At 41.4% G+C, this 25,624-nt stretch overlaps 2 protein-coding genes across 2 annotated transcripts; one reads left to right on the forward strand and one right to left on the reverse strand.

The window, feature by feature from the left end:
- Window positions 1-4,905: 4,905 nt before the first annotated feature.
- Window positions 4,906-12,399, forward strand: LOC308095382 (solute carrier family 22 member 13). Its single transcript, XM_080442437.1, has 11 exons — window positions 4,906-5,195; window positions 5,912-6,053; window positions 6,353-6,456; window positions 6,758-6,912; window positions 7,282-7,450; window positions 7,900-8,014; window positions 8,185-8,291; window positions 8,918-9,129; window positions 9,452-9,560; window positions 9,969-10,181; window positions 11,282-12,399. The coding sequence occupies exons 1-11, from the start codon at window positions 4,987-4,989 to the stop codon at window positions 11,355-11,357; spliced, it is 1,611 nt and encodes a 536-aa protein (XP_080298563.1). The 5' UTR covers window positions 4,906-4,986; the 3' UTR covers window positions 11,358-12,399.
- Window positions 12,400-13,178: 779 nt separating this feature from the next.
- LOC308095381 (digestive cysteine proteinase 1) lies at window positions 13,179-24,244 on the reverse strand. The gene is made up of 11 exons (XM_080442436.1): window positions 24,054-24,244; window positions 23,592-23,651; window positions 23,393-23,485; window positions 22,505-22,677; window positions 21,834-22,095; window positions 18,172-18,367; window positions 17,472-17,665; window positions 17,235-17,326; window positions 15,623-15,784; window positions 14,343-14,532; window positions 13,179-13,761 (listed from the first exon to the last, which is right to left on the reverse strand). The coding sequence occupies exons 1-11, from the start codon at window positions 24,100-24,102 to the stop codon at window positions 13,574-13,576; spliced, it is 1,659 nt and encodes a 552-aa protein (XP_080298562.1). The 5' UTR covers window positions 24,103-24,244; the 3' UTR covers window positions 13,179-13,573.
- Between the last annotated feature and the right edge of the window lie 1,380 nt (window positions 24,245-25,624).

A 25,624-nucleotide genomic window follows, 5' to 3' on the forward strand; every position in this document is an offset into this window, starting at 1 on the left:
TCTGAAGAGAGATGAGACTGGGGTTGGGCAATGTGGACAAAATCAAGCGTCACAATATTTTTTTTACCAAATACCTCGAAATCGATATTATGTCGAAAATATTGTATTGTCATGATAATATCAATTACCTTTGAATTTTTCTAAAAAAAAAAAAAAATCTCAAAAATAGAAACAAAAATATTGATGCATTGTGAGCTTGTGAGCTATTTTCACTATTTTTGAAAATGTTTGAAAATATAAAATATGGCTTAAAATCCCAGATGATAATACACATATCATAATATTGAGATAATATTGATATATTGCCCAGCCCTAGATCAGACATGTTATTACCCACAATCCACTCTGATCAGCAGCATGTGACCCTGTCCTGAATCTCCCTACAAAGCCTCTAACAACAGTGTAACTGCTGACCCTGCACTGGGCAGCCTGCCAACCAGCCACCACATACAGTAGGCTACATCCACTGCAGAAACCACTTTTCAGCTGGGTAGACTGGATCTACCTGATTTAGCCTAACTTGATTCTTTTTTGTGTAACCTCAAGTAATACATTTTATTTCATGGATTGACGTTCGCCACAACTGATTTCAGTCATTTGGATTCCACAGAAGTCTTCCAAGACATCATGTCGTGCACCGAAAATAGCCTATTTACAAGCTCACAACGCGTCAGCTATTTTCGGTTATTAGTTATTTTAAGATGAAAGAGTAATTGAAGTGTTCAAACTAGCAATAGAATAGATGTCAAACTAGCTATAGAATGCACGTCCAGAAGCATCTTCCAAGAACCCTAATAGTCTATTAATAGGATATTATATTTCATAAAAACAAAGGTTAAAGCCTCAATCTGCAATTTCTTCAACTGGAGCTGGAGAAAAATATGAACAAAACATCATCATTCTACTGTACATTCTTCTTATTGTTTAGGAAACACTCAGTTTCACCAATCACAGATTGGGACTTGGCCTAACAAAGGTTTTCAGTCATGAGATTTTATTTAGCTTGAAACCATGTTATTTGGATCTTCTGTGCCGACAACCCACAACAATGCCCTATAGGTTCGGTTCTGATAGAAGGGTCTGTGTTGTACAGTAAGTTGGCCTTCCTCTCTTCCCTTAGTCACTCACTTTCCTCTCTCTACACCGTCCAAATCCAGGTAAGGGAGAAATACCGTAGAATATTCTTTTGAGGAAAGAAAGGGGTTTTCTGTCTCACAAACTTACTTTAACGTACTTTAGCTTGGGTTGGGAAGACAGGGATTTGAGTCCCATCTGAGTCTGTCTCAAATGTACAGAAAGGGTTCATAAACATCACTGCAGCACTCTGCCCTCACCCTGCAGGGATCCGTTTTTCACTGCAGCAGATGTACTGCCAGTGAACACATCAGACTTCTGCATTGTGAAATTCATCTGTGTGTGAAGAAGACTGGGATTAAACAGAACAGACATCTGAAAGTGGAAACTAGAACCAGAGGGAAGGTGTGTGAGTGTGTGCGCGGCTGCGTGCACAATCATGTGCGTGCGTGCATGTGCGTGCGCACATGTGTCCTCTCATTGCAGAACAGGACACAGCTGGATGCCTGTAAAGGTGATGCTTCACTTACATAAGAGAATAATACACATAGGGAAAGATGAGTGCATCTGTCAAACCATAAAAAGATTTACAGCTGATGCACCAACCATGATGTAGTACAAGGACACTCGCATCAGTCAGTATTGTCGGGTACTATCAGTGTTCATTCTTGTATCCTTCCTGTATTGTGTGACTGACAACTAAGGTGGAATGAAAATAAAACAATGCACTTCCTCACACATTTATTCATACACAATCACCTATTGGGAAAGGATTTTTGATGCCTCAGCACTTGCTACATAACTCTCTACAGCGTCACCTTGGGATGCCTTTCTCATTGCAGCAGCATGCTGTTAACTAGAGCTAGCTACAAATCCTCACCTCTGACTCAGAAAATGTATTTCCACGCTAAAGCCTTTTATCATATTCATAACCTGGGTCCCGAACTACAATATGTGTAGATGAAATATGGTTTGGGCTTCAATTTGCAAAGAGAATGAGGGACATTTGGATTATCAGTCACACACCTTAATAGGCCTACACTGTTGAAATCAGAATAATCCCTTGCTCACAATCAGGAATCAAAGGTGAACATGAACAGAAGCAAATACATTTAGCAAGTGTCAGCTGGTTGAAAACCAAATAGCCTAATCCTCCAGAACACTTGCAGCAAGGTCCAAGGTATGCTACAGCTATTTAGCCTCAACGTTTCACTGACCATTAAGTCCCTCTCTCCCCTTCTAGATTATTTAATTGGATACAGGATAGGTGGGCACTAGGGACATCTGGGCACCTCAATGTAAAATTGGCTATTTTGTCCAAAATGTTAAAAAATATATATTTTGAAAAACGGTCTATAATGTATACTTGATGTGAACATGCACGGTAGGCCTACATCATTATCAGACTTAATTTTATCCTTCAACTTCTTGTTTACGACCCAAAATTATATTTTTGTAGCAATTTGTAGAAATATTAGACCTTAATTGTCGAATGTTTAAGCATGTTCTAATCATGTATTCTTTACTTTACTTACCATTTTTCAAATATTTTATTTGTATTTTTTTTATTATTTTAACATTTTGGACAATTTTACATCGAGGTGCCCAGATGTCCCTAGTGCCCACCTATCCTGTTACCATTTCATTATCCTATAGGGTAGTCCAGAATCAATGCAGCATGACAATAATGATATCCATAGCTAAAAGGGCATACATTTACACCATACGCATGCTATGGATTATGCCCATGCATCATGGTCACATGGGGGCATCATCCATAGCATGCATATGGCGTAAACATCGCATTTGAACGAATATGTTCTGAGGTGCGGGTCGTGCGGCTTTAAACTATATAGGCTGCTACATCACGTTGCGTCAGAGAGATGCGGCTCTGTGTCGTAAAATGTGTCATTGATGTTGATGATAAATACACATTTCGAGAGCTTATTTAACATTAGTTTAAATCGGGTATTAGTTTAAAATGAATGCAGCCCAAATGAAATAGGCCTCTATATACTCACAATAGCGACTGATCCAAAACGATGGTCTGTTTTTTGGGTCAAAAAACAAACAAAAAGGGCAAAATCCGGAGCGTGTTGGTGTGGTTCGTAATCGGTACGTTATGCTGTAGAGATGACACAGGCCGGATAGCGGTCCACTTCAGTCCCCGGTAGAGAGAGAGAGAGTATAGCCGCAGTGTAAACACAACGGGGAGGTCCGTATACGTCTAGACGTGGTGGTGACAGACAGGGCTGCTCTGCAAACATGTGCTCAAGGTCACGTTTTATTTTATGATCCGTTAACTCACTTCTTCACACCACTCTTCCTTCCCGACAGCCATCTGATCTCCCTCTGCCTTTCTCTCTCTGTTGCTCCCCGTCTGTCTGTGTCACCCAAAGCGGAGCGTCAGTGACGTCACGAGTATCCTCGACCAGGATGGACAGCGAAGGAACCCAATAGCGCCCTGCAGGCTGATGAATGGAACTTGGTTGATGACGAATGACGTGATGGGAATGTCAGTTTCACATTCATAAATTATAGTCAGGGGACCAACAAAAAAGTGCTTCAGAAATGACTTTTGCTAACATGTTTGGGTAAAAGCTGACAACCAATTTTTTTGGGGTTAGAAGGGAAGGGACCCATAGAAGAAGTTTTAGGGTGGTGGTTGTCATGTTGAATTTATTTTCTGGCGAATTTTAGAAACCCTTTAATATTTGAATGCTCATTTCATGTGCCCACATAGAGTTTGATTTCCCAGTAGGCTTGTATTGTCTTAAGAAATATTGTCTTAAAAAAAACAAGTTTTGGGTGATATTGCTTTTCAGGTCAACACATCATTATGTCGTGATTATTGAATTAATTGGGTCTGATGTCTGAAAAGCAACGGTCACTTTCCAGAACGTGTGCTGAGTGAAATCTAACACAAGATGGCAGCAGTGGGTTTTTTCCAAATAAAATGTGTAGCGATGCTCTGTTCCTCTGGTGATATCACGCACGCGCGCGCTCGCGGGCGCGCACATACACACGCACGCACATGCACATGCACACACACACACACACACACACACACACACACACACACACACACACACACACACACACACACACACACACACACACACAACTACACACGGAGGGGGGGGGATTACTTTTGGGGGTCCTGTGTTGCGCCCATAAATAAACTACAGATATCATTGGTTTAACACATTCTCAGTCCCCATTGGTGAATTGGCTTGTTTAGTATCGTCGTGGTACTCCAGTTATGCAGAGCTCTTTGTCAAGACAGCAGCTCAGGCACATTAGTTCAGGACGCGTCTGCTGGACTGTTTTATAGGCTATTTATTATTATTATTATTAGCCTATTATTATTGCATTTATTCTTTTTTATTTAAGGACACATTGACGGATGGATATTGGACTTTGGCGTCGCTTTCCATCTTGAAAATGTAGCTACTTAATAGTCATCTTCTTGGATAAATTACAATCTCATGGGTAAAGCTGATTTCAGGAGGATCTTGGGGATCAATGTTTTGTTCAGTTTCTTAGATGTTTTTAGTGGTGTGATGATTCTTTTTTATGCATTTGCTTATTGTAGCACTTTGAGATTTTCACAAATGTAAAGTGCATTATAAATAAAATCCATTATTGTTATTATTATTATATTATCTCACACCAGTTGTGAAGCCATAGCTATTAATTGCGAGTTGCGACTAGGAGAAACTGTGCAGTGGAAGCGCTCCCTGTGGCAGGTGTTTACCTGATCTAACCACGTGGGAATTATATTCTCTTGTTTACATCCTGGGCAACGCCACAGACAGCCCAACGCCATCCTATTGATGGGAATCGGATTTACCATATGCTTGCGTACCATTCGATCATATTAGATTCTTCTATGAAACAATACGATTCGAGATGAATTTCGACCAGATCCTAGAAGAGGTCGGAGGGTTTGGGAAATACCAGAAGATCCTGTACGTGTGGATCTGTCTACCTCAGGCCCTTCTCGCTTTCCACATGATGGTGAGCATCTTCTCTGGAGCCACACCGCCTCACCACTGCCAGGAGAAGCCCGGCAATCTGTCCTCCGCACTGAGGATCACTGCCAGCCTCAGTGGTGGAAGGTAACCAAGTACTTTTACTCAAGCAGCCTACTTAAGAACAACTTTTACTTTATTTGAATATTTCCATATTTCAAGTCCACTACATCAGTGGTTCTCAAACATTTTTAAGTCAAGGACCCCAAAATTGAAATGTATTTGGCCACGGACCCCCATAATGTTTTGAAGATTTATGTGATTACGTAAAATAATCCCCCAAAACATTTTTCAAAAAATGTTCAAAAAATAGCAGATGTACATAAGCTCTCAGCGTGGCACTAAGTAAAGCGCTGAGCTTGTATATCTGCTATTTCTGCTAATAGCCGAAGTATAAAATATGGATAAAGTGGTTAAAATGATAATTTTGCTGGGGTCCCCCTGGAACCTCCCCAAGGACCCACTTTGAGAACCAATGCACTACATAAATATAAATATTGTAGCCTACCTTTTTACTCCACTAGCCACTATACAATTATTTGACAGCTAGTTAGCCACTAGATTTTATAAAACATGAGTTAAGCCCTATTTTATACTTAATAATAATGATAATGATAATTATGATAATGATAATCGAAGATCCGCTATTTTCCAAAGTTTCCAAAGTGACACATTTTGTACTTTTACTTTGTACTTTTTGGCCTACTCAAGTAAAATTACGTATTTCTACATTGTGGTATTGCTAATTTTACTTAAGTAAAAAAAAATCTGAGTAGCCTACTACTTCTTCCATCTTTGGTCAGCCTGAACCTTAGCGCCCCGCAAGCGGACTCATCCTGCTTCTCCACGGATGCCCTGTTTCAAGAGAACCACACTGCCCGCTCGCCGTGTGAGCATGGATGGGTGTATAGCAAAGTTATATTCCAGAGCACCACTGTCACCGAGGTAGGCTTTTCCGAATTATTTATGTTTTCATGGTCACTCACTTCAAACAGCTGTAAAAGAGGGAACGATTTAATGAAACTAAGTCAGGCTTGTACAAGGTTTCTATAAGTTTAAATTGGCTGCAGCGTTGGGCTGAAGTTATTATTCAATTAAGTATGCGCAGGGATATTCTGTTAAGACTTTGCTGTACATCTTAAGAAATGTCTTAATTGCTTTCCCCAAATACTTCAGGGTCCTCCAATATGAATTCATGTCTATTATATCTCTTTCCTCTTCACCCTTTCCCCTCTATCTGAAAGTGGGACTTGGTGTGTGACAGGGCCTGGCTGAACAGTCTTGGTTCATCTATCTATATGTCTGGCTTGTTGGTGGGAGCTGTAGTGTTTGGAGCCATGGCTGACAGGTATAGACCCATTTCAACTCACTGGTTCAATGTACACACAGTTACTTCTACATAGGGCTGTATACTGCACTTAATAGTAAGTATAATATTATATACGATTATAGAGTAACTGAATCTCATCTCAAAAACGGTATACTTGTTTAGAGTATAAAGTATAAAATCCAAGGTTTAGACCCTTCCAATTCTCCAGTTGATGTAATGCACACTCCCAAATACAACTGCAACAATGTTCTTGTGTAGCACTCACTCATCTAGGTTAAAATGTATTCTCATGTTGTCCCTATATTGCTTTCTGTGCCAGGTATGGCCGTCGCGTTGCCCTGCTGCTGTCTCTGGCCCTTCAGACAGTGTTTGGAGTAGCTGCGTCTTTCGCTCCCAACTTCCCCATCTACGTGATTCTACGCTTTGTAGTGGGCACCACCATATCAGGAGTAATCATCAATGCCTTCGTACTTGGTACATGCATATAGATGGAGACACATACATATACCGTAGATGGAGACACATGCACAGAAGATTGATACAACATATCAATCTACGAACTAATGAATTGAGCTATTTTCTGCTTTGCCATACAATATACCAAATTAGATAAGGCTGGAAATTGTGGAAAACATGCGGCATGCTATTTTTGTTTTATTTTGGCAAGTTTGTCCGACCCAGAACACAAACCCTTCCCACTCTTTCCTGAACCTGCATGCTTCAAGCATTGCCTCAGTTTAAACCTAACATGTTCCCTCTTGTCCCAATTTCTACACCTTCCTCTCCTCTCCTCTCCTCTGCTACCAAACCCTGCACTGCTTCTCTGTCCTCCGCTCCCCATAGGTACTGAGTGGACGTGCACACAGAGGCGTATGTTAGCTGGTATATTCACTGACTATGCCTTTGGAATAGGCTACATGCTGCTAGCAGGTTTAGCATACCTGATACGAGACTGGAGAATGTTACAACTGGCTATATCAGCACCAGGCTTCCTACTAATCTTTTACATATGGTGAGGATTTCAATTCAACCCTCTAACAGTCGCTCAGCCACTCAGTCACTCACTCTTGATTTGCATTGACACTTTGCATTTTTCTCAGGCCAGTGAGTTAATCAGTCAACCAGTTACTCACGCACACACACAAAACCAACTGTAGCTCAACTGCATGGTTCAATAGGATTTGGGTGGCTGTGCACAGTAGACAAGTATCAACATTGGTCTGTGGCAGTAAGCAAAGCTACATATACAATACAGGCACCCACACATTCCCACAACAAATGAGTATAAGAGTTACAACCGATTGCATTGCAGATACATTCTATACATATTCTGTCTAGGAAAGAACATGTTTACGTGACAATACCTCTCCTTCCCTCGTCTCCGATCTTTGCCCCTCCACTTATTTCTGACACCCATTCTTTCATCTTTCCTTCCTTCCACCTGTCTGTCCCTGATGTTAGGGTGCTCCCTCAGTCTGCCAGGTGGTTGTTGGCCAACAACAGGACAGAGGAAGCCATGATTCTCCTGCGCAAGGCAGCTCTAGTCAATGGCCGTGTCTTACCTCCGACCATACAGGTGTCTGTCTGCTTATTACATTAAACTTGTTTGCAGACTATTTATTATAGGAAATATCAACGCAAATGTTACCCCTTCTATAAGCTGTATGCGACAAGTTTGCTGGAAACAAATTCTAGCAAAACAACTTCTTTTCTGTGCATGTGTGTGCCTGCATGCATGCACATCAGGAGGAAAAGTGTGAGATGGCAGGACAAGAAAAGCGGAGCCACTCTGCTGCAGATCTTGTACGAACACCTCAAATGAGGAAGAGGACTCTCATCTTGTTTTATATCTGGTAAATTTGTGTGTGCGTACATGCATGCTTCATTCACAAGTACTCAACATCTGCCAATGTGTGAACCTGTTGGTCTGACAGATAATGTCAGACACTGTAGTTTTATACTGCTTAATTTTGGCAAATTCTCATTTGTAAAATCTCAGTGTGACTTCCTGGTTAAATTAAGTTTAAGTAAGTAAGGTCAGAGTTTGGTATCAGCCGAGCAACGTGGGTGTCTATCCACTTTTCAATAAGCTAGACCCCTACTTACCACACTTACTCTCATATGCTGAGTTGGCGTTGCCTATGGGCTCTAACCCAGACAGAACCTTGTGGTCCAAAGGCGAGTGCTCTATCGACTGAGCCACTGGATACACCAAGCTACCAAGTACAAATATATACAGTGACAAGACAGATGTATATGGATATATATACTGTATAGAGAAATATACATATCATATACAGTATATGATGTGACATAATTTATACACCTGCCAAAAAGAACTGAAGTGTGATGCATTGTTATCTTGCAGATCAGTTCTTTTTGACAAGCAACACCACGATATAGTAGAAACATACATCCCTGTTTTTCCTTAATCTCTAACACTCCCTTCATTAACGTTATTTTCCCCCTCTCTCACAAGGTTTGTGAATGTGCTGGTGTATTACGGCCTCTCTCTAGGAGTGTCCAAGCTAGGGACGAATCTCTACTTGACCCAGTTTGTGTTCGGACTCATTGAAATTCCTGCCCGTTCTTTGGTCCTCCTTGTCCTGCCGTGGAGCCGTCGCTTCTCCCAGAGTGTCTTTCTGGCCATGGGAGGTGTCGCCTGCCTGCTCATGCTCACTATTCCTGAAGGTCAGTCTGTGTGAGTGCGAGCGTTCTGTGTAAAACTCACTGTCCTCCTTCTAATCCATCCATGGGATATTTCTTCAGACGCTAGAACAAATTCTCATCTCCTCTAAAGGTGCTTGCATAATGTGTAAAACAGAAAGCAGACACTTACACAGACGAAAGTCCAGCGGACTGTCTGCTTCATTCTCCGCCCGGAGAGCGGTTTCGCCTAAATGACATGACCCAACTAGGGATGTCAAGGTTAATGTGGTTAACACATCATTTGTCTGAAATGCCTTTCCTGTTGTGCCACCCTCCAACTCTCACTCTTTATCTCTCTGTCTAGATCACCCTAATGTCATGACTGGTCTCGCCATGGCAGGGAAGTTCGGTATAACATCCTCCTTTGCTGTAATCTATATATATACTGCAGAGATCTTTCCCACAGTGCTGCGGTAAGGCTGTGTTTGTGTTGTCTCCTCAAACAAGCACATAACAGTTTTTGCCCTATGTGGACTACCATTCTATGTGGACCTGCCAATGAGTTTCTATTAACTTTTTTTGCACCTTATGTTTATCCTCATGTACATACCTTTTTTATACTGTACATATACGATATATAGATATCTTTGATAATGTTATTTTTTGACTTTTTTTTTTACCATTAAAAATTTCTGTTGCTCTCTCTGCCCACCACCACCTTTCTGAAAAATACAAATATGATGGAGCTCGCACAAAATCTAATTTCACCCTCTTCTTTGCACCTTTAAACCTGTGATGTGAAAACAAAGTTGATTCTGAAAACCATTCTCATCAAAGTCTCATGGAGCATTTGCCCACATTCTCTCCATGTGTGCTCTCAGGCAAACAGGAATAGGCGTATCCTCTATGTTTGCGAGGACAGGCGGTGTTTTGGCCCCCATGATCAATATTCTTCACGACCACAACCCCACCATACCCCTGGTCATCTTTGGGACTTCCCCACTGCTTGGCGCTGTGCTAGCTCTGGCACTGCCTGAAACCGCTGGCAGGCCTCTTCCTGACACAGTGGAGGACGTAGAGAAGTGGGACACCAGGTACCATGATGACCCCTCTTTTTAACCACATTAAAAAAAGGGATATTTCACTTTCAAACATGTTTGGGGACATTTTTACTCTGGCTTTTGTGGCACCCCAGACAGTTTTTAAGTTGCTTGATTCAGTATTTAGATATTTGATATTCATGTTAACAGACACACCCCCTTCCTATACAAACCCATTGTAACTTCAAACTCCATTATAATCATGTTACATTCATTGAAAACACCCGTCCTTGGTTCTTCTGGTGACTGATATTGTCCTTCTAATGCGTGAGGAGACCGTATAATTGAAAAAACACGGTCTCCTCACGCATTAGAAGGAATATCAGTCACCAGAACCAAGGACAGGTGTTTTCAATGAATCTAACATGGTTAAAATGGGTTTGTATAGGAAGAGGGCGTGTCTGTTAAAATGAATATCAAATATATCTAAAAACTGTCTGGGGTGTCCACAAAAGCCAGAGTAGACGTAAAAATGACCCCAAACATGTTTGAAAGTGAAATATCCCTTTACTTTCAAGAATCGTAACGTTTTTATCAAGTTGTGACAAGCTCACCACTTGTCATGATCCCACATGCTGTGAGCTTGTACAGACAGCGGCTATTTTTGCTATTTGTACGACAACATTTATAAGGTTTAAGTGGTTAAATCAGGTTTTATACATGGAATTAGACATACTGTAATTCATTAGAGATGCAAATGACTTGTAAATAAAGTGTAAAAGGAACGAATGGTGCAGTTCCAAATTGAAACAGAAGTGCTGTTTTGCAAGTGTCTATCAAGTCTTGGTCAGTAGGCTGATGAACCAGTGGACTTAATGCACCTCTGATGAGAAGCTTTGCTCATGTGCCAGCATGACAGTCACATAACCACTTAAATCTTAGAAGTTGCTGTATGTAAAAGAGCAAAAAAATATTTTTTTTGTTCAGAATAGGGTTCATGTGGTTAGCAATCCCATCCCTTAAGCTCATCTGTCAACTATGTGGCTTGTGACTCAATCTTGGGTCTCTACACTGTGGTTCCAATGGAAAAGCCTCCACTAAGTATTGCTAATAATGCTCATGCATATAAGTGTTTTTTCCTTTGTCTTCCTCAGGTCAATTCCGAACAAGGAGAGCCCAGAAAGCAGCACAGAGGGGCAGGAGTTAGAATGTCTAGCGACTCAATCCTGACAATATGCAATTACACATGTTTGCGTGTTTACTCATACTCACATACTACAGTAGGCACCTCTCCCCTCATTATCAGACACAGAACATTTACTATGCAATTTCAACTGATATACAAAAAGGTCTTATGATCCCCATGTAAGCCTATAAGCCCAGTCCACACCAATGATTTGCAATGAAGGAAACCACTGCAATTCGTTACAGAGAGAAATTGTAGTGGTCTGAATTGCCCCGTTGCAGGTCAGCACAGTTTTGGGATTCTGTTGCAAATTGCAACTTGTTACATTGCAAATCATTGGTGTGGATTGGGATTAAGACCAAGACCATCCTTTTGATCTAAGCCAAAATCACCCTTGCGCACAAATATAGAGGGCCAGTCAGTCCAATTGCCAAGGCATATCATTCCAGAAGCAGGTAGACACATACATCAGGAATAAACAGTAGTCTTTTTATACTCTTGATTATGTAAGAATCTAACTTTTCAGTTGGAGCGATTTCAATTATATTGATTCACCCAAAGGGCATCGATATATTAAATATGTTGAATGAGTTAAGGTAAAGTGTCTCAACACACCTTACATTAAAAATAGAACACATCAACATTGTTTAAAAAGAAACAGGGTAAATTGTTTTAGTAAAATCATGAATTCAAAATATAGTACTGTCAATTATGGATTACTACCGACATCCCTCCTCAGTGATGTAACCAATATGCTGTACTATCTATGTCATGCATCTTTGCTGTACTGTTCAGGAAAATGCTTGCTTTTATACTTTTCTAATTTCCCTTATTCAAGTCCAGAGAATTAAAACAACCTAAATGAGATTGCATTGCATGATGTACTAGGTACCTTTTTCATTACGGCTTATGTAGCCCTTCATTAACCCATTTAGACCTGAGGCCGATTTTAAAAACACCTTCTAAATCTAAACTTAACTCATTCACTGCCAGGCTTATTTCAAGCTTGTTGATCCATATGCCACAGGCATTATGGATCAAACAGAGATTTTTTTTTCTCCGTTTACATTTTAACATTGAAGTGGATGGAGCATTAACTTTTTGAAAATAGTTTTCTCCTAGTTCCTTTGAGATTAAAAAAAAATATATATATATATTTTTATTTATTTTTATTTTTTAGGTGACGTCAAAAGACGACTAATGGCACACTGAAAACGGCCGTCAAAAGACGTCATTGGCACTATATGAGTTAAGTTCTATTTTTTATTTAAAAAAAAAGAAAAACATCCCGTTGCTATGTAAAATGGCACAGATGCTTTCCTGGTTTTAAAGGTATAACAACATATAGGCTTTCCCGGTCTTAATGGGTTAACATGGTCATTAACGTTACCGTAGTGTCCACTATGTCAATGGGGTATGGCTGAAGTCAGCGTAAAGGTTAAGAAAATGGGGGATAGTTACGGTATTAGGGTTCAGCAGCATGTTTGTATAGGTAGGTTGTTGTTTAAATACTATCCCAACCAGTACAAACTATCCTAGCCATTAGACTTGGATCTGTGAAAGGCTGCATCATATCACTTAACAGTCAAGTGTTTATGGATACATTTTAGTTACTCTTAGTCCAATTAAAAGATTGCAACAACTAAAGTAAAATCTTTTGCATGGGTCATGTTTTGATTGGTGTTGCTCTATTAATTAATATTATTTCACTATCTCAGTGTGTGTGCATGTATTGTTTTGTGTGCGTAGGAAGATCTGGTACTCTTCTGCATGCTTTAGGCTGGGGAACACAAACAATACTGCACAATGCAATGACCATACAGTTAATCCAGTAGGCAACTACAAATAGTTCAGAAACCAACTACTTCCTTTAAAAAAACAGTCTAGAACTTTATTGTGATGATTCCAGCTTAATGCATTGTTTTAGTGCATCTCATGATTAAACACAAGGACAAGAATTGGAGGATATGTGTCACAAAATGTGCGTTGTATAACAGGAATGAAGGCACTGCCCAATGCGATACTACCAATAAACATGTCCAAACCCATGCTTGAAAAGGCCTGCTTAATCCATTGCACAACATCTTCCAACTCAGTTGGACACAGTCAGGCAGCACAAATTAAAAAGCCACAACATCTATCTATTAATCCACATTTTTCACCTTCAGGCCAGGTACTCTCACATACTGTAGTGGCACGTGGAGAACATTAAAAGCAAAATAACCAGTTCTGTTTGAAGAGTGTGAACAAGCACACCCATCTATGCCAATGTGACATAGGTAGCATCAGTTGCAACGCCACAATTGTTGTCCTTCATAGACATAAGGATGTAGCCATCGTTGCCCCAGTACGTGGACCATGAGTTCTTCACTAACCAGTAGGGCTCTCCTTTCAGGGTGCCATACCCCACTGCCAGCACTGCATGGTCCAAGTCATCAGCTTTATTGCCTGCAAAATACAGAGACCATACTTGTCACATCGCTGAGAGTGCTGGTGGGAGGTGGAGGTTTACTTTATTTTGTATATCGGTTTGTACGTTTTTAATGTCTTTTAATGTGAAGAACATTGAGTTGACTTTGTGTTTAATGTGCTATAACAGTGATTCTGAACCTTTTTCATTTCAAGGGCCCCCATTTTGATATGCTTTAGGCTATGGACCACAATTTGATACATAGTTTTTTCTGTGGTACCCCAATCTGCACTGTAAAATGTAGGCTTTTGATATACAAATTGAGACAAATTGAAATCAAATGGACGTGTAAGGATCTATTTGCTTACATTCGTACACTTTCAATGTTACAGAACCGTAACTGTCCATTTGGTTCCTAAATATGAATAATTTAGCTGGATTGCAAGCTGGGTTGCACCCCAGTGGTCCTTGATCAAGGAACACTGGGGTTCCTCGGCCCCCACGTTGAGAACCATTGTGCTATGCAAATATAACTGACTCGACTTGAGAGATGTCACTGGCAAAGTAGTAGCCAAACAGTGTTTAACTGTAGGCGTGTGCGCATGAAAATATAACTCACCACACGCCGGTTCATAGTAGACTCCATTGCTGTAGAAGACAAAGGATCGATGTGCGGCGTCGATGCTGACTGCCACGGGTCCGTTTTTAAAGAGCGCCAACTTGAGAGCCTCAGCGTCGCCCGAGGTCACATTGGTGTAGCTTTTGATACGTGCGGTCAGCAGAGATTCGTTCATGTGGCACAGTCCGTTCTATTCCAAAGTGAAATACACATTTAAAACATGTACACACATCACTAAATATAGTATATAGTAACTATGTATATACACATAGTTAAAGTCACAGTATCACCAGACATTCACACCCATAGCGATGGCAACCATGCAAGGCGCCCAAGGGTTCAGTGTCTTGCTCTAGAGCACGACATGCAGCCAGGTTTAAACCAGGAACCTTCTGGCAGCCGTTGTATTCATCGATCTCTAGGCCTAAATTAACGGGCTTATCTAGTCATTGCCGTGTCCTATTTAGAACATGTGACTGGGAGTAGCTTTATGGAAATGTTCCAACCCCCAAAAGCTCAGGGGAGTAAGCACTGCAGCAAAAATACCATTTGCACGTTTGAAAGATTTGCATTAAAGCAATGGTGAAATAAAGTCTCTATCAACTCAGTGAATTTTTTTACTTCTGAAGGCTTATGCTGCACGAGTTGTATTGGAGTAATTTTATGGTAATTGCTTTCTTGTTTTGGAACCATAACCACTTAAACCCTATTTAGACGTCACGGGCTCTCAGAAGGTGGGGGTGGATGCACTTTCGGTGGACGCATGCACGCGCATGAGTCCTGTGCGTGCTGTTTTTTTTAGGGTTTTGTTGTTGTTTTTCAGATTTTTGGTTACTTTTTGGTTTTAGGGTTCGGTTATTTAATTCTTATTTTTGCCTGATTTTACCAATTTATTGTAAAAAAAAAATATATATATATTTTCTTTTTTTTGCAAAAAGTGGGGGGTATGAAATCACGGACCTGTGAGTGAGGGTGTCGCGTCGTACGCACAGTGAATGGCCGTGACGCCCCCCCAGGGCTCTATACCAAATCCTTTTTTCCCACAACACCAAATCTCTTCATCAGAAATAGCAGATCTACAAGCTCCCCACGTCATATTGCGCTACATATATAGCTTGTAGATCTGGTATTTTTGCCCCAGCATAGGGATGCTAAAGCTCATGTGGTTAAAGTACTGCTCACTGTTGACTTCAGTCGTTTTGGAGTGCAAAAAAGAAAAAGGAGGAGTAGATCATGCCATAAATTTGTACCCCCCTAAAATGAAAATTCTATCATCTCACCATCCCCATGTAGGCACCATAGGTTTCCATTGTTGCAATGCCTCCATGTTTCATGATCCATTCGTAACCTCTCCACTCCTCGCCTCCGTCACAGCCATTGTTCCCAAAGCCCCAGGAACAGTCCACCAGCACCTGCTGGGACAGCACCTGGAGAGCGCCAGTCTGCAGGGGAAAGAACAAAACCACCATCATATTTTACCCACAGATTATTAATTTTTCATGTACAGCAAGAACTAGGCATTCCACTACGCTTCCTCCAAATAACCAAGTTACCAAATGCCCAAGATTTCACCCTCAGCATCATTATGATACTGTATGCATAAGGCCCAAAAGTCCCAACACAAGCATATCGAATCCTAAAGGCAAGAAGATCAAGACAGGGGTTTAGACACTACAATGAAGCAAAAGGTCGTACAAAGAAAAGGACAACTAAACTGTAAAAGCAGACAACTAGAAAGCTCAACAGGCTCAGTATGAACCCATTCAGACAAACTGAAAGGCTTCTAATTAACTATTTCCACACCAGCTGTTATCTGCAGGTTGCTAGGTGGATGCTGTGAGGTGACGGGAAGGGAGCACTAGACTGGTTCCCGAGGGAGCGACTGTTTATGAACATGCCAGTGGGGGATGGGGATGCAGCACTAAAGGGCCATGCTTCCTGCCGCTGCACACGCTGGCTCCTTGTGCACTGGCCAAGTTACAAACATCCACCACTGTGGCTTCACGTCGCAGACCTGTTCTCATCCAAGACTACACTCAGCGACTCACTGTCACTGATGAACTGTCTCCATCCACCCCTTACTTTCATGCTGTACATACACCTTAAAATATACATTCATTGTTCACTGGTGCTGCAAGTCCTTTTCAATGTCTATTTCTCTCAGACTGACTTTTAGTGATCGGAGACCACCCCTCTTCCCGTTACAATTTTCTCCCCCTTCTTTACACTACAGTGGGTCAATTTAACTTATTAGAGAGATCGTCCATCAAATAAGTGACTATACTGGTCCACACCGTGGGACAAAATCAGTCAAGTGAAAAAGAAGGCAGGAGAATCTGGTTACTTCACTTCAATAAACTGTATATTAAACCTATCCTATAAGTGGGACCACAGTGCCAGGCAACATGGGGAATGTAATGCCTTTGAGCCAGAGGTCTATATAGAATGGATCCAAGTGGAGTCATTCTCTTCCCATCACACAAGCTGACACAAGCCGTTCCTTCACCCCGGGCTCTCCCTTTCTTTGAAGTAAGCAGATCGACTGCACAATTCCTAATCAACAGACGAAGCATAAATAATAAAGCATCCTAGCGTCTTGACAAGTTCAAGTAGACAAATAATTTGAAAATCACTCCAGTAAATAAGTAATATATAAATAATCTAGTAGAACTGCTCATCTTATCTTAAATGAACAATTAGTGACAGAAAGAGGGCAATACACAGATAGCATTTATGTATAACTGAAATGCAGTAATAGTAATCATAAGCCAAAATGAGTGCCATTTTTGACTGCTTCCATATTCAAAGGGAATATGGAAGCAGTGATATCAGTCTTAATGTAATGGGGCCAGTGGTTGTGTTCTGGCAGAGCAGTCGGGGTAGTCTTTTCACCTTTAGGAAGAGTGCGCCCTCTACTGCTCCAGTCGTAGCAAAGCTCCAGCAGGACCCACAGACAGCCTGGTCCTTCACTGGGGTCACAGCACCTACAGTACCAAAACATTAACAGTTCAGATCCTCTAATTGTCATCTTTCAACAAAGAGCAGCTTTAGGGAGACTAGATAGTCAGAGAACATCTATAAAAGGATGTACGTTTTCTCTTTTTAAATCCTGCATACAAACACACATACCATAAAGCCTCCAGTCAAGGGAGTCAGGGACCTGTACTCCTTCATAGCTCTTCAAGGGGAATGGAAGTCCTCTGTTGGGGGTCACCCCTCGTCTTCTTCCCCTCATAACAGTCAGTTCAGACATGGTGCGATCGGACAGCGAGTTCAGTGCCAGGGAGAAAGACAGGCCTGCTCTGTTCTTAGCGTGGACATACCTGGACCACAGGAAATGCCACAGAATTACACCAGCTGAAGTTGTTTTCCCCAAACACAGCTGAAATCCTTCTTCTCAATTCACACTGATTTGAGACTGATGCAGTCTTATGTAAAGTTGTAAACCATACCCCGCCCCTTTGGAGTGACCAGTTGTTTTGCCACTAGTTGTTTGACACTTAAATACTGGTAGAATCTTAGTTGTGGCTGAAAGTTTAGCTGCTACACAAGCACCATTGGTAGATGAGATGACCAAACATAAGTCGTACTAGAAGTCTATCTGTTGTGTAAAATAGTGAAAGCAGCAAGTACATTTTCAGATGTAGCATTGCAACCAGTGACACTGCTAATAAAAAAAAATCTCTCATGCTTTCATCCAGTGTTACTGAAACTCTTCACCAACATGCTCATGTCCTTTTGCAGACAACATTTAATAATTATATTTACTATATTTATATAGTTATAATTAATAACAGATGAACATAACAACGGTAATCGTATGTCTCACCGTAGGTTATGAATAAAAGCATGCTCTCTCTTCTCGTGTTCCCTCTCATCGCTGTAGCTTCGCTGGAACTTGTCCTTAAAGTGGCTGAACACACGCTGGGCGTGGCCTGGTGATGAAGTGTGAATTAGGTCTTTCATTGGATTGGCCAACAGGTGGTGTTCCACACCTGGACCAGGGAACGGGCCACAGTTCATCCCTATGAAAACAGAGAAAACTATTATTAGAAGAGAAAAGTACAGTTAAAAGAAGAGAACACACTAAATTACATTTTTTTTACATTTTGGTTAATTGCTACAAATCAATTGTCTATGCTGAAACACAAATTTCCTGGTCACATTTCTTCCACTTGTGCAAGTGTGCAACAAAGGACATATCATGCCCTTGATGTGGCTCAATGGTGCCCCCTACAGGTAAAATTCCCCAGTCAAGTCTGCACATCTGCCCTGACTTAAAGGTGCATTTCACCCCTGGAAGAACTTACAGTCACTCAATGTTAATAATATTTGTAGTAGATAACAGTAGCAAAATTTGAAATTTGCACCCTATGGCCAGAAAAATATAGAAGTCTGTGTGTTTGACTGGGGTTTGACTGGACTGCTGCATTACTACAATGACCATAATGCTTTGGGCCACTGCCCTTCCTTGTGGGGAGGGGAGGCTGCGTGGGGGTGTGGTCTAAATTGTAGTCAGGAAATAAGGTGAGATAAAGAGACTATGGGCCCCATTCTCAGGCCAAAAATTCCCCGTTAAATCGGGATAATGGACCTGCGCCGCCCCAATAGGTTATTCTAGAACCTGCTCTACCCGTCACCATTATGCCGACGCCGTTATTTGCGCGTGGAGGTGTGCCCGTGGGCGTGTTGTTGCTATATCCCCCACATTGCAATTCTACAGACACACATGGGTACGGCTTGGGGACGGGGGATAGTGGATTCTAGAAGCACCCGCTGGTTTATAAAATCACCCGTCAAGTGCACACAGACACTACAATGGCTTTGTGCGTTGGACCATGAGCCGTGTTGCCAGCCTTGGAGAGAAATAAGCAACGCAGTCCGCAGGTCTATGAAAACAAAAAGAAGCAACTCTAAGGCCACATGAGCACTTCAAACTACTAACTAGAGCTTTCATATCCCCTAAATATTTCAGCCCGGCTCGACTAATAATTGACAAATTAGACCCAGCCCAGCCCGTCGGTCATTTTTCTAAAGAAGCCTTATTTCTCATTAAATCTTGGTAATATATGAATGATCTGTGTGTGAAATGCGCTCTTTCTTTATACAAACCCATGCTCGCTCACTCTACCGCAAATGCCTCTCTCTCTTTGTACAACCCCATGCTCACTCTACCGCAAATGTGCTCTCTCTCTTCATATAAACCGATGCTCACTCTACCGCATATGCGCTATCTCTCTCTATACAACCCCATGCTCACTCTACCGCATATGCGCTATCTCTCTCTATACAACCCCATGCTCACTCTACCGCAAATGTGCTCTCTCTCTTCATATAAACCGATGCTCACTCTACCGCAAATGCGCTATCTCTCTTCATACAAACCCATGGTCACTCTACCACAAACGCCACCACCACTCCCAGCGGGGTCATTTTGATTCTATGACGGCTGCCGTCTAGTTATCATCAGTGCCAGTGTTGTGAGGAAAAACAACTAACAAGCAACCAGGTCTAGGAAAACCAGCCCAAAAGAAGCGAGTCAAGCGACTATGGGCCACATGAGCACTCTAACATATACATCAGCTATTTGAAAATAGCAGATCTACAAGCTCACAACGCCTCCCATGCAAACGCTACGTTCATGACCCCCCAAAATAACCATATTTGAACTGGGGACCCCCCCATTTTGTTTGACTCGGTTCCACAGATAAATATTGTGAAAATAGCAGATCTACAAGCTCGCCAGGCGTTGGGTGCTCCATTGTGGTCTCGACCCACAGGTTGAGAACCACTGCATTAAAAGCTCCAAGCAAGTTACATGTCTAGTATGTTGTTGACCACGTAATGTAATGTTTTTGGTTTAGTGATAGGCTACTCCGTGGCGCGCGCGCGCCTCATTGTATGCTGCCCAAAATAACAGATCTGTAACTGTCGACACGACATGACGCAGCGCCGTTGATAGCTTGTATGTCTGTTATTTTGGGTAGGCGACGCACATACGCATCGCAGCAATGTGTCTGGGTTTGAGAGGCTTTGATTGATGTAAACTTAAAGTTTAGCTCTGTTCGGGATTACTGAACAAAGGTGGATGATGAAAGATAACGGGGACAATATGGATGTAAGTTAACTTTGCGTCACTTCAGAGGAAACTATGGAGCAACTTCAGAGATGTTTACACACCCCTGGAATCCATTAGAACGGTGGAAATAGAACGATAACAGCCAACGTGAGTATAGGCTATAGACCTTTCCTAAAACTGTCCAATTTATTATACCCATGTGCTACTGTTTGTCTGTGTACCACGTAGGAGCGTTGTCGCAACATGATGTAATTAATTATTTGGGAGCAGCCAGTGTGTACCAATAGTATACATATTTTAAATGGCTTTCATATACTATTCCGGATCTGACTAATATGACAAGCTTATTGTGAACACAATAGGCTACAAATTAATATAAAAATGTATTTGGATAAAAAAAAAAAAAAGAAGGAAAACAAGCCCAATGTGGCTTATAATAATCAGACCAGGCAACAGTGCAGACAGGTAGATAGGCTAGAGCATATATTGGATCGGGATGACGGCTAGCGCAGTCTTCTCTTAAAGGCAATGGCTTCTGGCACGGTGATTGGTTTTATCATTGTAACGCCCAAACCACACCTATGCATAATGTAACGGGTAGCTCAGGTGTTTGGCGGGTGAGGGGGGTGCCATAGAATACCGAATTTTGCGGGGAAACGCCTCTTGCCTAGTCCGAAATCCCTAATTAGTGGTTTGTTCAAATCTGGCTCTGAATAGAGCCCTATGAGTCAAATGACTCATAGTCTCTGAGGATATGGATAAAAATCTAAAAATACAGATAAAACACAAAAAAACACACCAGGATCATGTTTATGGGTCCTAGATAAAAATAGGGGTTTGATGCAAAATCTGCGAAATGTCCCTTTAACATCAGACTTTTATCAGTATCCAAAATACTCTCACACACCCCCATATACTGTTATACACATGGCAAGAGTCCCTCTGCACACCATCGCTGCTCACTCAACGCCCATCTCATTGCATTTTAACCCATTTAGACCGGGAAAGAATCTGTGTCATTGTAGATTTCTTTGGCTATTTCTTTTGAAAAATCGTGAAAACATTTGTAACTTCTGGGGGATTCTACAAATGTCTTCTAAATCCTAGTTTTTTTGAAAAATTTATGTTTTTACATCAGTGGATCTCAAACTTTCTCATGTCAAGGACTCCCAAAATATATATGTATTTGGCCACGGACCGCCATCTCAAGATATTTTGTAATACGGACCCCCAGAAGCAAAGATTTGAGTCAAAAATGTTCCCTTTAAAAAAAAATATATATATATATTCAAATATTTGCACACATTTTCACGATTTTTCAAAAATAGCCAAAGAAATCTAAAATGACAGAGAAGCGTTCCCGGAGTAAAGCCTATACAACCCTCCTTAACTAACATGACTTGAGCACCAACCGTCAGGCAGTGAGAAGACTTTGGGGTCCAAGTGTATGCTGAATTCCCTGTAGTCCACCAGGTATTTGTCATAGTGGGACCCGAGCAGTGTGTTGTAACCCATCATCTCATAGTGGATGGGAGTGGCAGGTTCTTCCTTGCCATCTGCACCACCCTCTGACCGGGTCACCCACAGCGTGTAGGTGTTCTTCTTGTGTCCAACAGTTGTCACGTTCTGCCAAACCTCACACAGGGAGCCTCCATAGTACTCCATTCGAAGGTACTGGGGGGAAGAAATGGACACTTCCCTGGATCAAGCCTTCCCAAATGTATTGCTGAGTGACATCATGGTTTACTGAACATACTGATGAAAGTTATTGCAGAAATAGCAGATCTACAAACTCATGTCACTCAACGCGCTGTGAGCTTGTAGATCGACTATTTTCTGTGTGCGACATGATGCACATCCAAATATAAGCTACAAATGTTTGAGGTAAAAAAAAACAGGGGCTAGCGGTCCAGGCGCATACCACATATAGGCTCTAATACAGCGGTGAAGGTTCGAATCCCGTTCCAACCTTTGCTGCGTGTCACTTCCCGTCTCCCTCTCCCCGTTTCCTGTCCATCTCCACTATCTACTATCAATCAATAAAGGCAGAAAAAGCCCCCAAAATAGATATCGAAAAACACACCTGGAAACCCTGGGCATCTGGCAGTGATCCCTGAGGTGCAACAGTCTCATTCTTGGTTCCATTGACCTGGAAGCACTTCATCACATTCAGCTCCACCTCTGTGGTCTCAGGGGTTATTTTATAGGATGTACCCCATGGCTGCTCCGCCCCAAGCTGATATGTGGACACCTGACCTGTTTAGGGGTGCAATGGTTAATCGTACTAATCAATTTATTCGATTATAAAAAATAAAAAAAAATCATAAAATCACCGATTTGGGGACACACATTTGAAATGCCTTTTTTTCTTGTTTTTTTGCACAACACCATTGTATGATGAAGTATAAAACAGGGCTTAAGTGTTTACTCAGACTAATCGATTTTCTATTTGACGTTTTCCATATCGAATCATTGATACATACAAAAGAAAAAAAAACGTCTTGAGTATTCCATTAATCGAAAACGTTATCGATAGAATCATAGTTGCAGCCCTCAACCTGCTTATTCTCATGCTGCGGTCAGGTCATATTGGTTCCAAAAGTCTTAAGTCAACATGCACACTTTCTGACTCATGAGTTTTCAGTCACATGTTTGAAATGGTAAAGTACACTTTAGATCAGTAAACAGAGTAAGCAATACAAAACCAAAAGAGACTAACGGCGACGCTGCTTGAAAAGCAATCCCAGCAGAAAGTAACAATTTGCTGCATGCGTCAACAGAATAGGTTCTCCCACAATCCTTAACCACTGGGTTTCACACATACTTTAAGGTGCTGACTGAACTACTGTCACGCTCTAGTCTAGCCACTTTGACCTGAAACATCAGCTCTCAGTTTCAGATCAGTAATTCAAGCACACAAAAGGTCTGAGACGGTCTGACTCAGGATTCAGAGGTGCAGCAGCATTATTACCATGGTAATAATCTATTCGGCTGGACTTCAGCGGTAGATCAAACCAGGCCTCAAATGGCTCCTTTATTTCGGCATAGGGCAAGTTGATCACTCCTGCAACACAGTCAAAATGCTCGTGTAAATGTAATTATTCAAAAAAAAAAAAAAAAAAACATACACAGATGTAACCCATTGTCAAATCCTGTAGTTATACATTTACCTTTTACATGATAGGCCTTTCCAAAGTCTGGAAGAGAAGGCAGAGCTTTTCCATCTGTGACTGTAAATAGACAAAGAGAAACAGAGGAAGCCAGGAAGGGGGTAGACTGTATAATTAAATTACAAAAGTTATTTAGTACAGCATGACAGGTATTTTGCTAACTGTGAAGTGAATGCAAGCAATCAAAAACTTCCCAGTCTATGTTTATGAAGCAAGCACTTTAATTGTTTGCTAATATTTGTCCTTAAAGCACAACAACCTAAATGTTACAGTAAACCACTTCCTGCTTGAAACTATGGCATGTGCATCTGTACAGAGAAAAGCAGGCATTTCATGGCATATGGGGGTTAACCATGAATAAAAACAACTAACGTTAGATTAACACTATGAAATATGAAACAAAGAGACTTATGACCACAACAACTGCAACTGCGAGAGCAAAAGGACGAGTTATTCTCTTACCCACTACTGCAATCCACAGAAATAAAGCTATAATGTGCCAAGACCGCATGGTTCTCACTCTGTGAGGCTATTATTTACATGAAAGGCAACACATTAGTTAAGATTTAAACCCAATAGATAATGATCAACTCTGTCACTGATTTAAACAACACTACTGTCTGTCTGGAGTGGAGACTGTCTGCGGTGTTTGACGCCGCACTGGGGTGTGATCGACAGCATCACTCACCCAATGGTACGGGAGAAAGACACATTTGAACCAATCAGATAAGAGAGGCGGGTGTTGTGTACACTCTGATCATGTGATTTGTGTCATATGATTAACCATGACTTGCCTTTCCTTTTTTTGTGACGCTTGTAACCTTCATTCAGGACACAACAGTTAGCGCCTTACTATGCAAATTGCCAGCTAAATTTGAGCTTTGAATTGAGACCACTAATTATAAAACAAAGTGATCACAATCAACAAATTCTGCTCAAATGTGAAATGTTTGTCGTAGAAATGCACGATAAACTGGATTGGGCACTAGGTGTCAGCATTTGGCTTAGTATGGCCATACACTCTGGTCAGTGGTCAGCCGTCCTTATACCACAGGCGTATGCAGGAAATAGTATGAAAAATGACTGCTTGTAGGGACTAACATGGGGTAATAACTTCACAACGTAGTTTTTACCACCCTGGACTAACATTTTCTGGAAAATAAATTCTGACAACGGTTATTATATAAAAGCAACATTGACTTTCAGGAAGATTTAAAGGCATGCAGTGTAAAGCATGGAGCGACTGGCAGACAAGACAGGCAGAGTGAGACTGACTGCCACTCTCTGGCAGACAAGCAGGGTGACATGTTTAGACTGGCAGACAGGCAGAGAGTGACATGCTGTGTTGAACTCATTATGTCAGGGCCCTAACTCAAGTCATGAGATAACACTGCAACAGCTGAGCAGCAGGGGGAAACAGTTTACAGTGTGTGTGTGCTGTTTATTATTCAGTAACAGCTGAGAGAGAAGAGAAAGGCAGCTTAGCAGCCCCTAGGAGAGGGGGGGGGGGGTGAAGGGGGACATTATTACTTAACAATCTCTAGGATAAGTAATCCCCAAAACACAGATGACCTCCAAATGCTTAACTTAACACCACGAGGTAACAATCAAAGGACAGCATATCATGTTACTGTACTCACTAGAAATGTGGTCAGATGGCTGTGCTGAAAGCCTCTCTTGAAGAGTAATGTGTCACATAAAGTGTGTTCCAAACATTGTAGGAAGCCATGCTTCAGAGATATTTTTCACCCACTGCCTTTCATTTGAGTTCAGTTGTGGGTACTAATACAGCTGGAATATGTTTTTATTCTACAGGCTAGTCGGCTCTTGTGATGATTAATATTTATAATGTAACGCCCTTCAATAAATCTTGTGATTTCTAGAAGTGAGCAGCATTTGCTACAGTAGTTGCAGAAGGCTAATGCCTAATTTATGCTCCGTCATACGATGAAGTATAAACCCTACTGCAGCATTCAGAGAGTTCTCTACATGTATGATATGTGAGGAAGTTGAGGAACTCAAGTTCATGTGAC

The sequence above is a fragment of the Gymnoscopelus braueri genome, assembly GCF_963280865.1.
Source record: "Gymnoscopelus braueri genome assembly, chromosome: 11".
Lineage (NCBI taxonomy): Eukaryota > Metazoa > Chordata > Actinopteri > Myctophiformes > Myctophidae > Gymnoscopelus > Gymnoscopelus braueri.

Excerpts from the sequence above, each read along its gene's own strand:
- LOC308095382 (XM_080442437.1), top strand. The coding sequence starts at position 4,987 with ATGAATTTCGACCAGATCCTAGAAGAGGTCGGAGGGTTTGGGAAATAC. Across the intron at positions 6,913-7,281 it reads CATCAATGCCTTCGTACTTG|GTACTGAGTGGACGTGCACA; the intron begins GTACATGCATAT and ends CGCTCCCCATAG. Across the intron at positions 9,130-9,451 it reads CATGCTCACTATTCCTGAAG|ATCACCCTAATGTCATGACT; the intron begins GTCAGTCTGTGT and ends CTCTCTGTCTAG.
- LOC308095381 (XM_080442436.1), bottom strand. The coding sequence starts at position 24,102 with ATGCGGTCTTGGCACATTATAGCTTTATTTCTGTGGATTGCAGTAGTG. Across the intron at positions 17,327-17,471 it reads CCTTGACTGGAGGCTTTATG|GTGCTGTGACCCCAGTGAAG; the intron begins GTATGTGTGTTT and ends TTGGTACTGTAG. Across the intron at positions 14,533-15,622 it reads ATGGTGCCTACATGGGGATG|AACGGACTGTGCCACATGAA; the intron begins GTGAGATGATAG and ends ACTTTGGAATAG.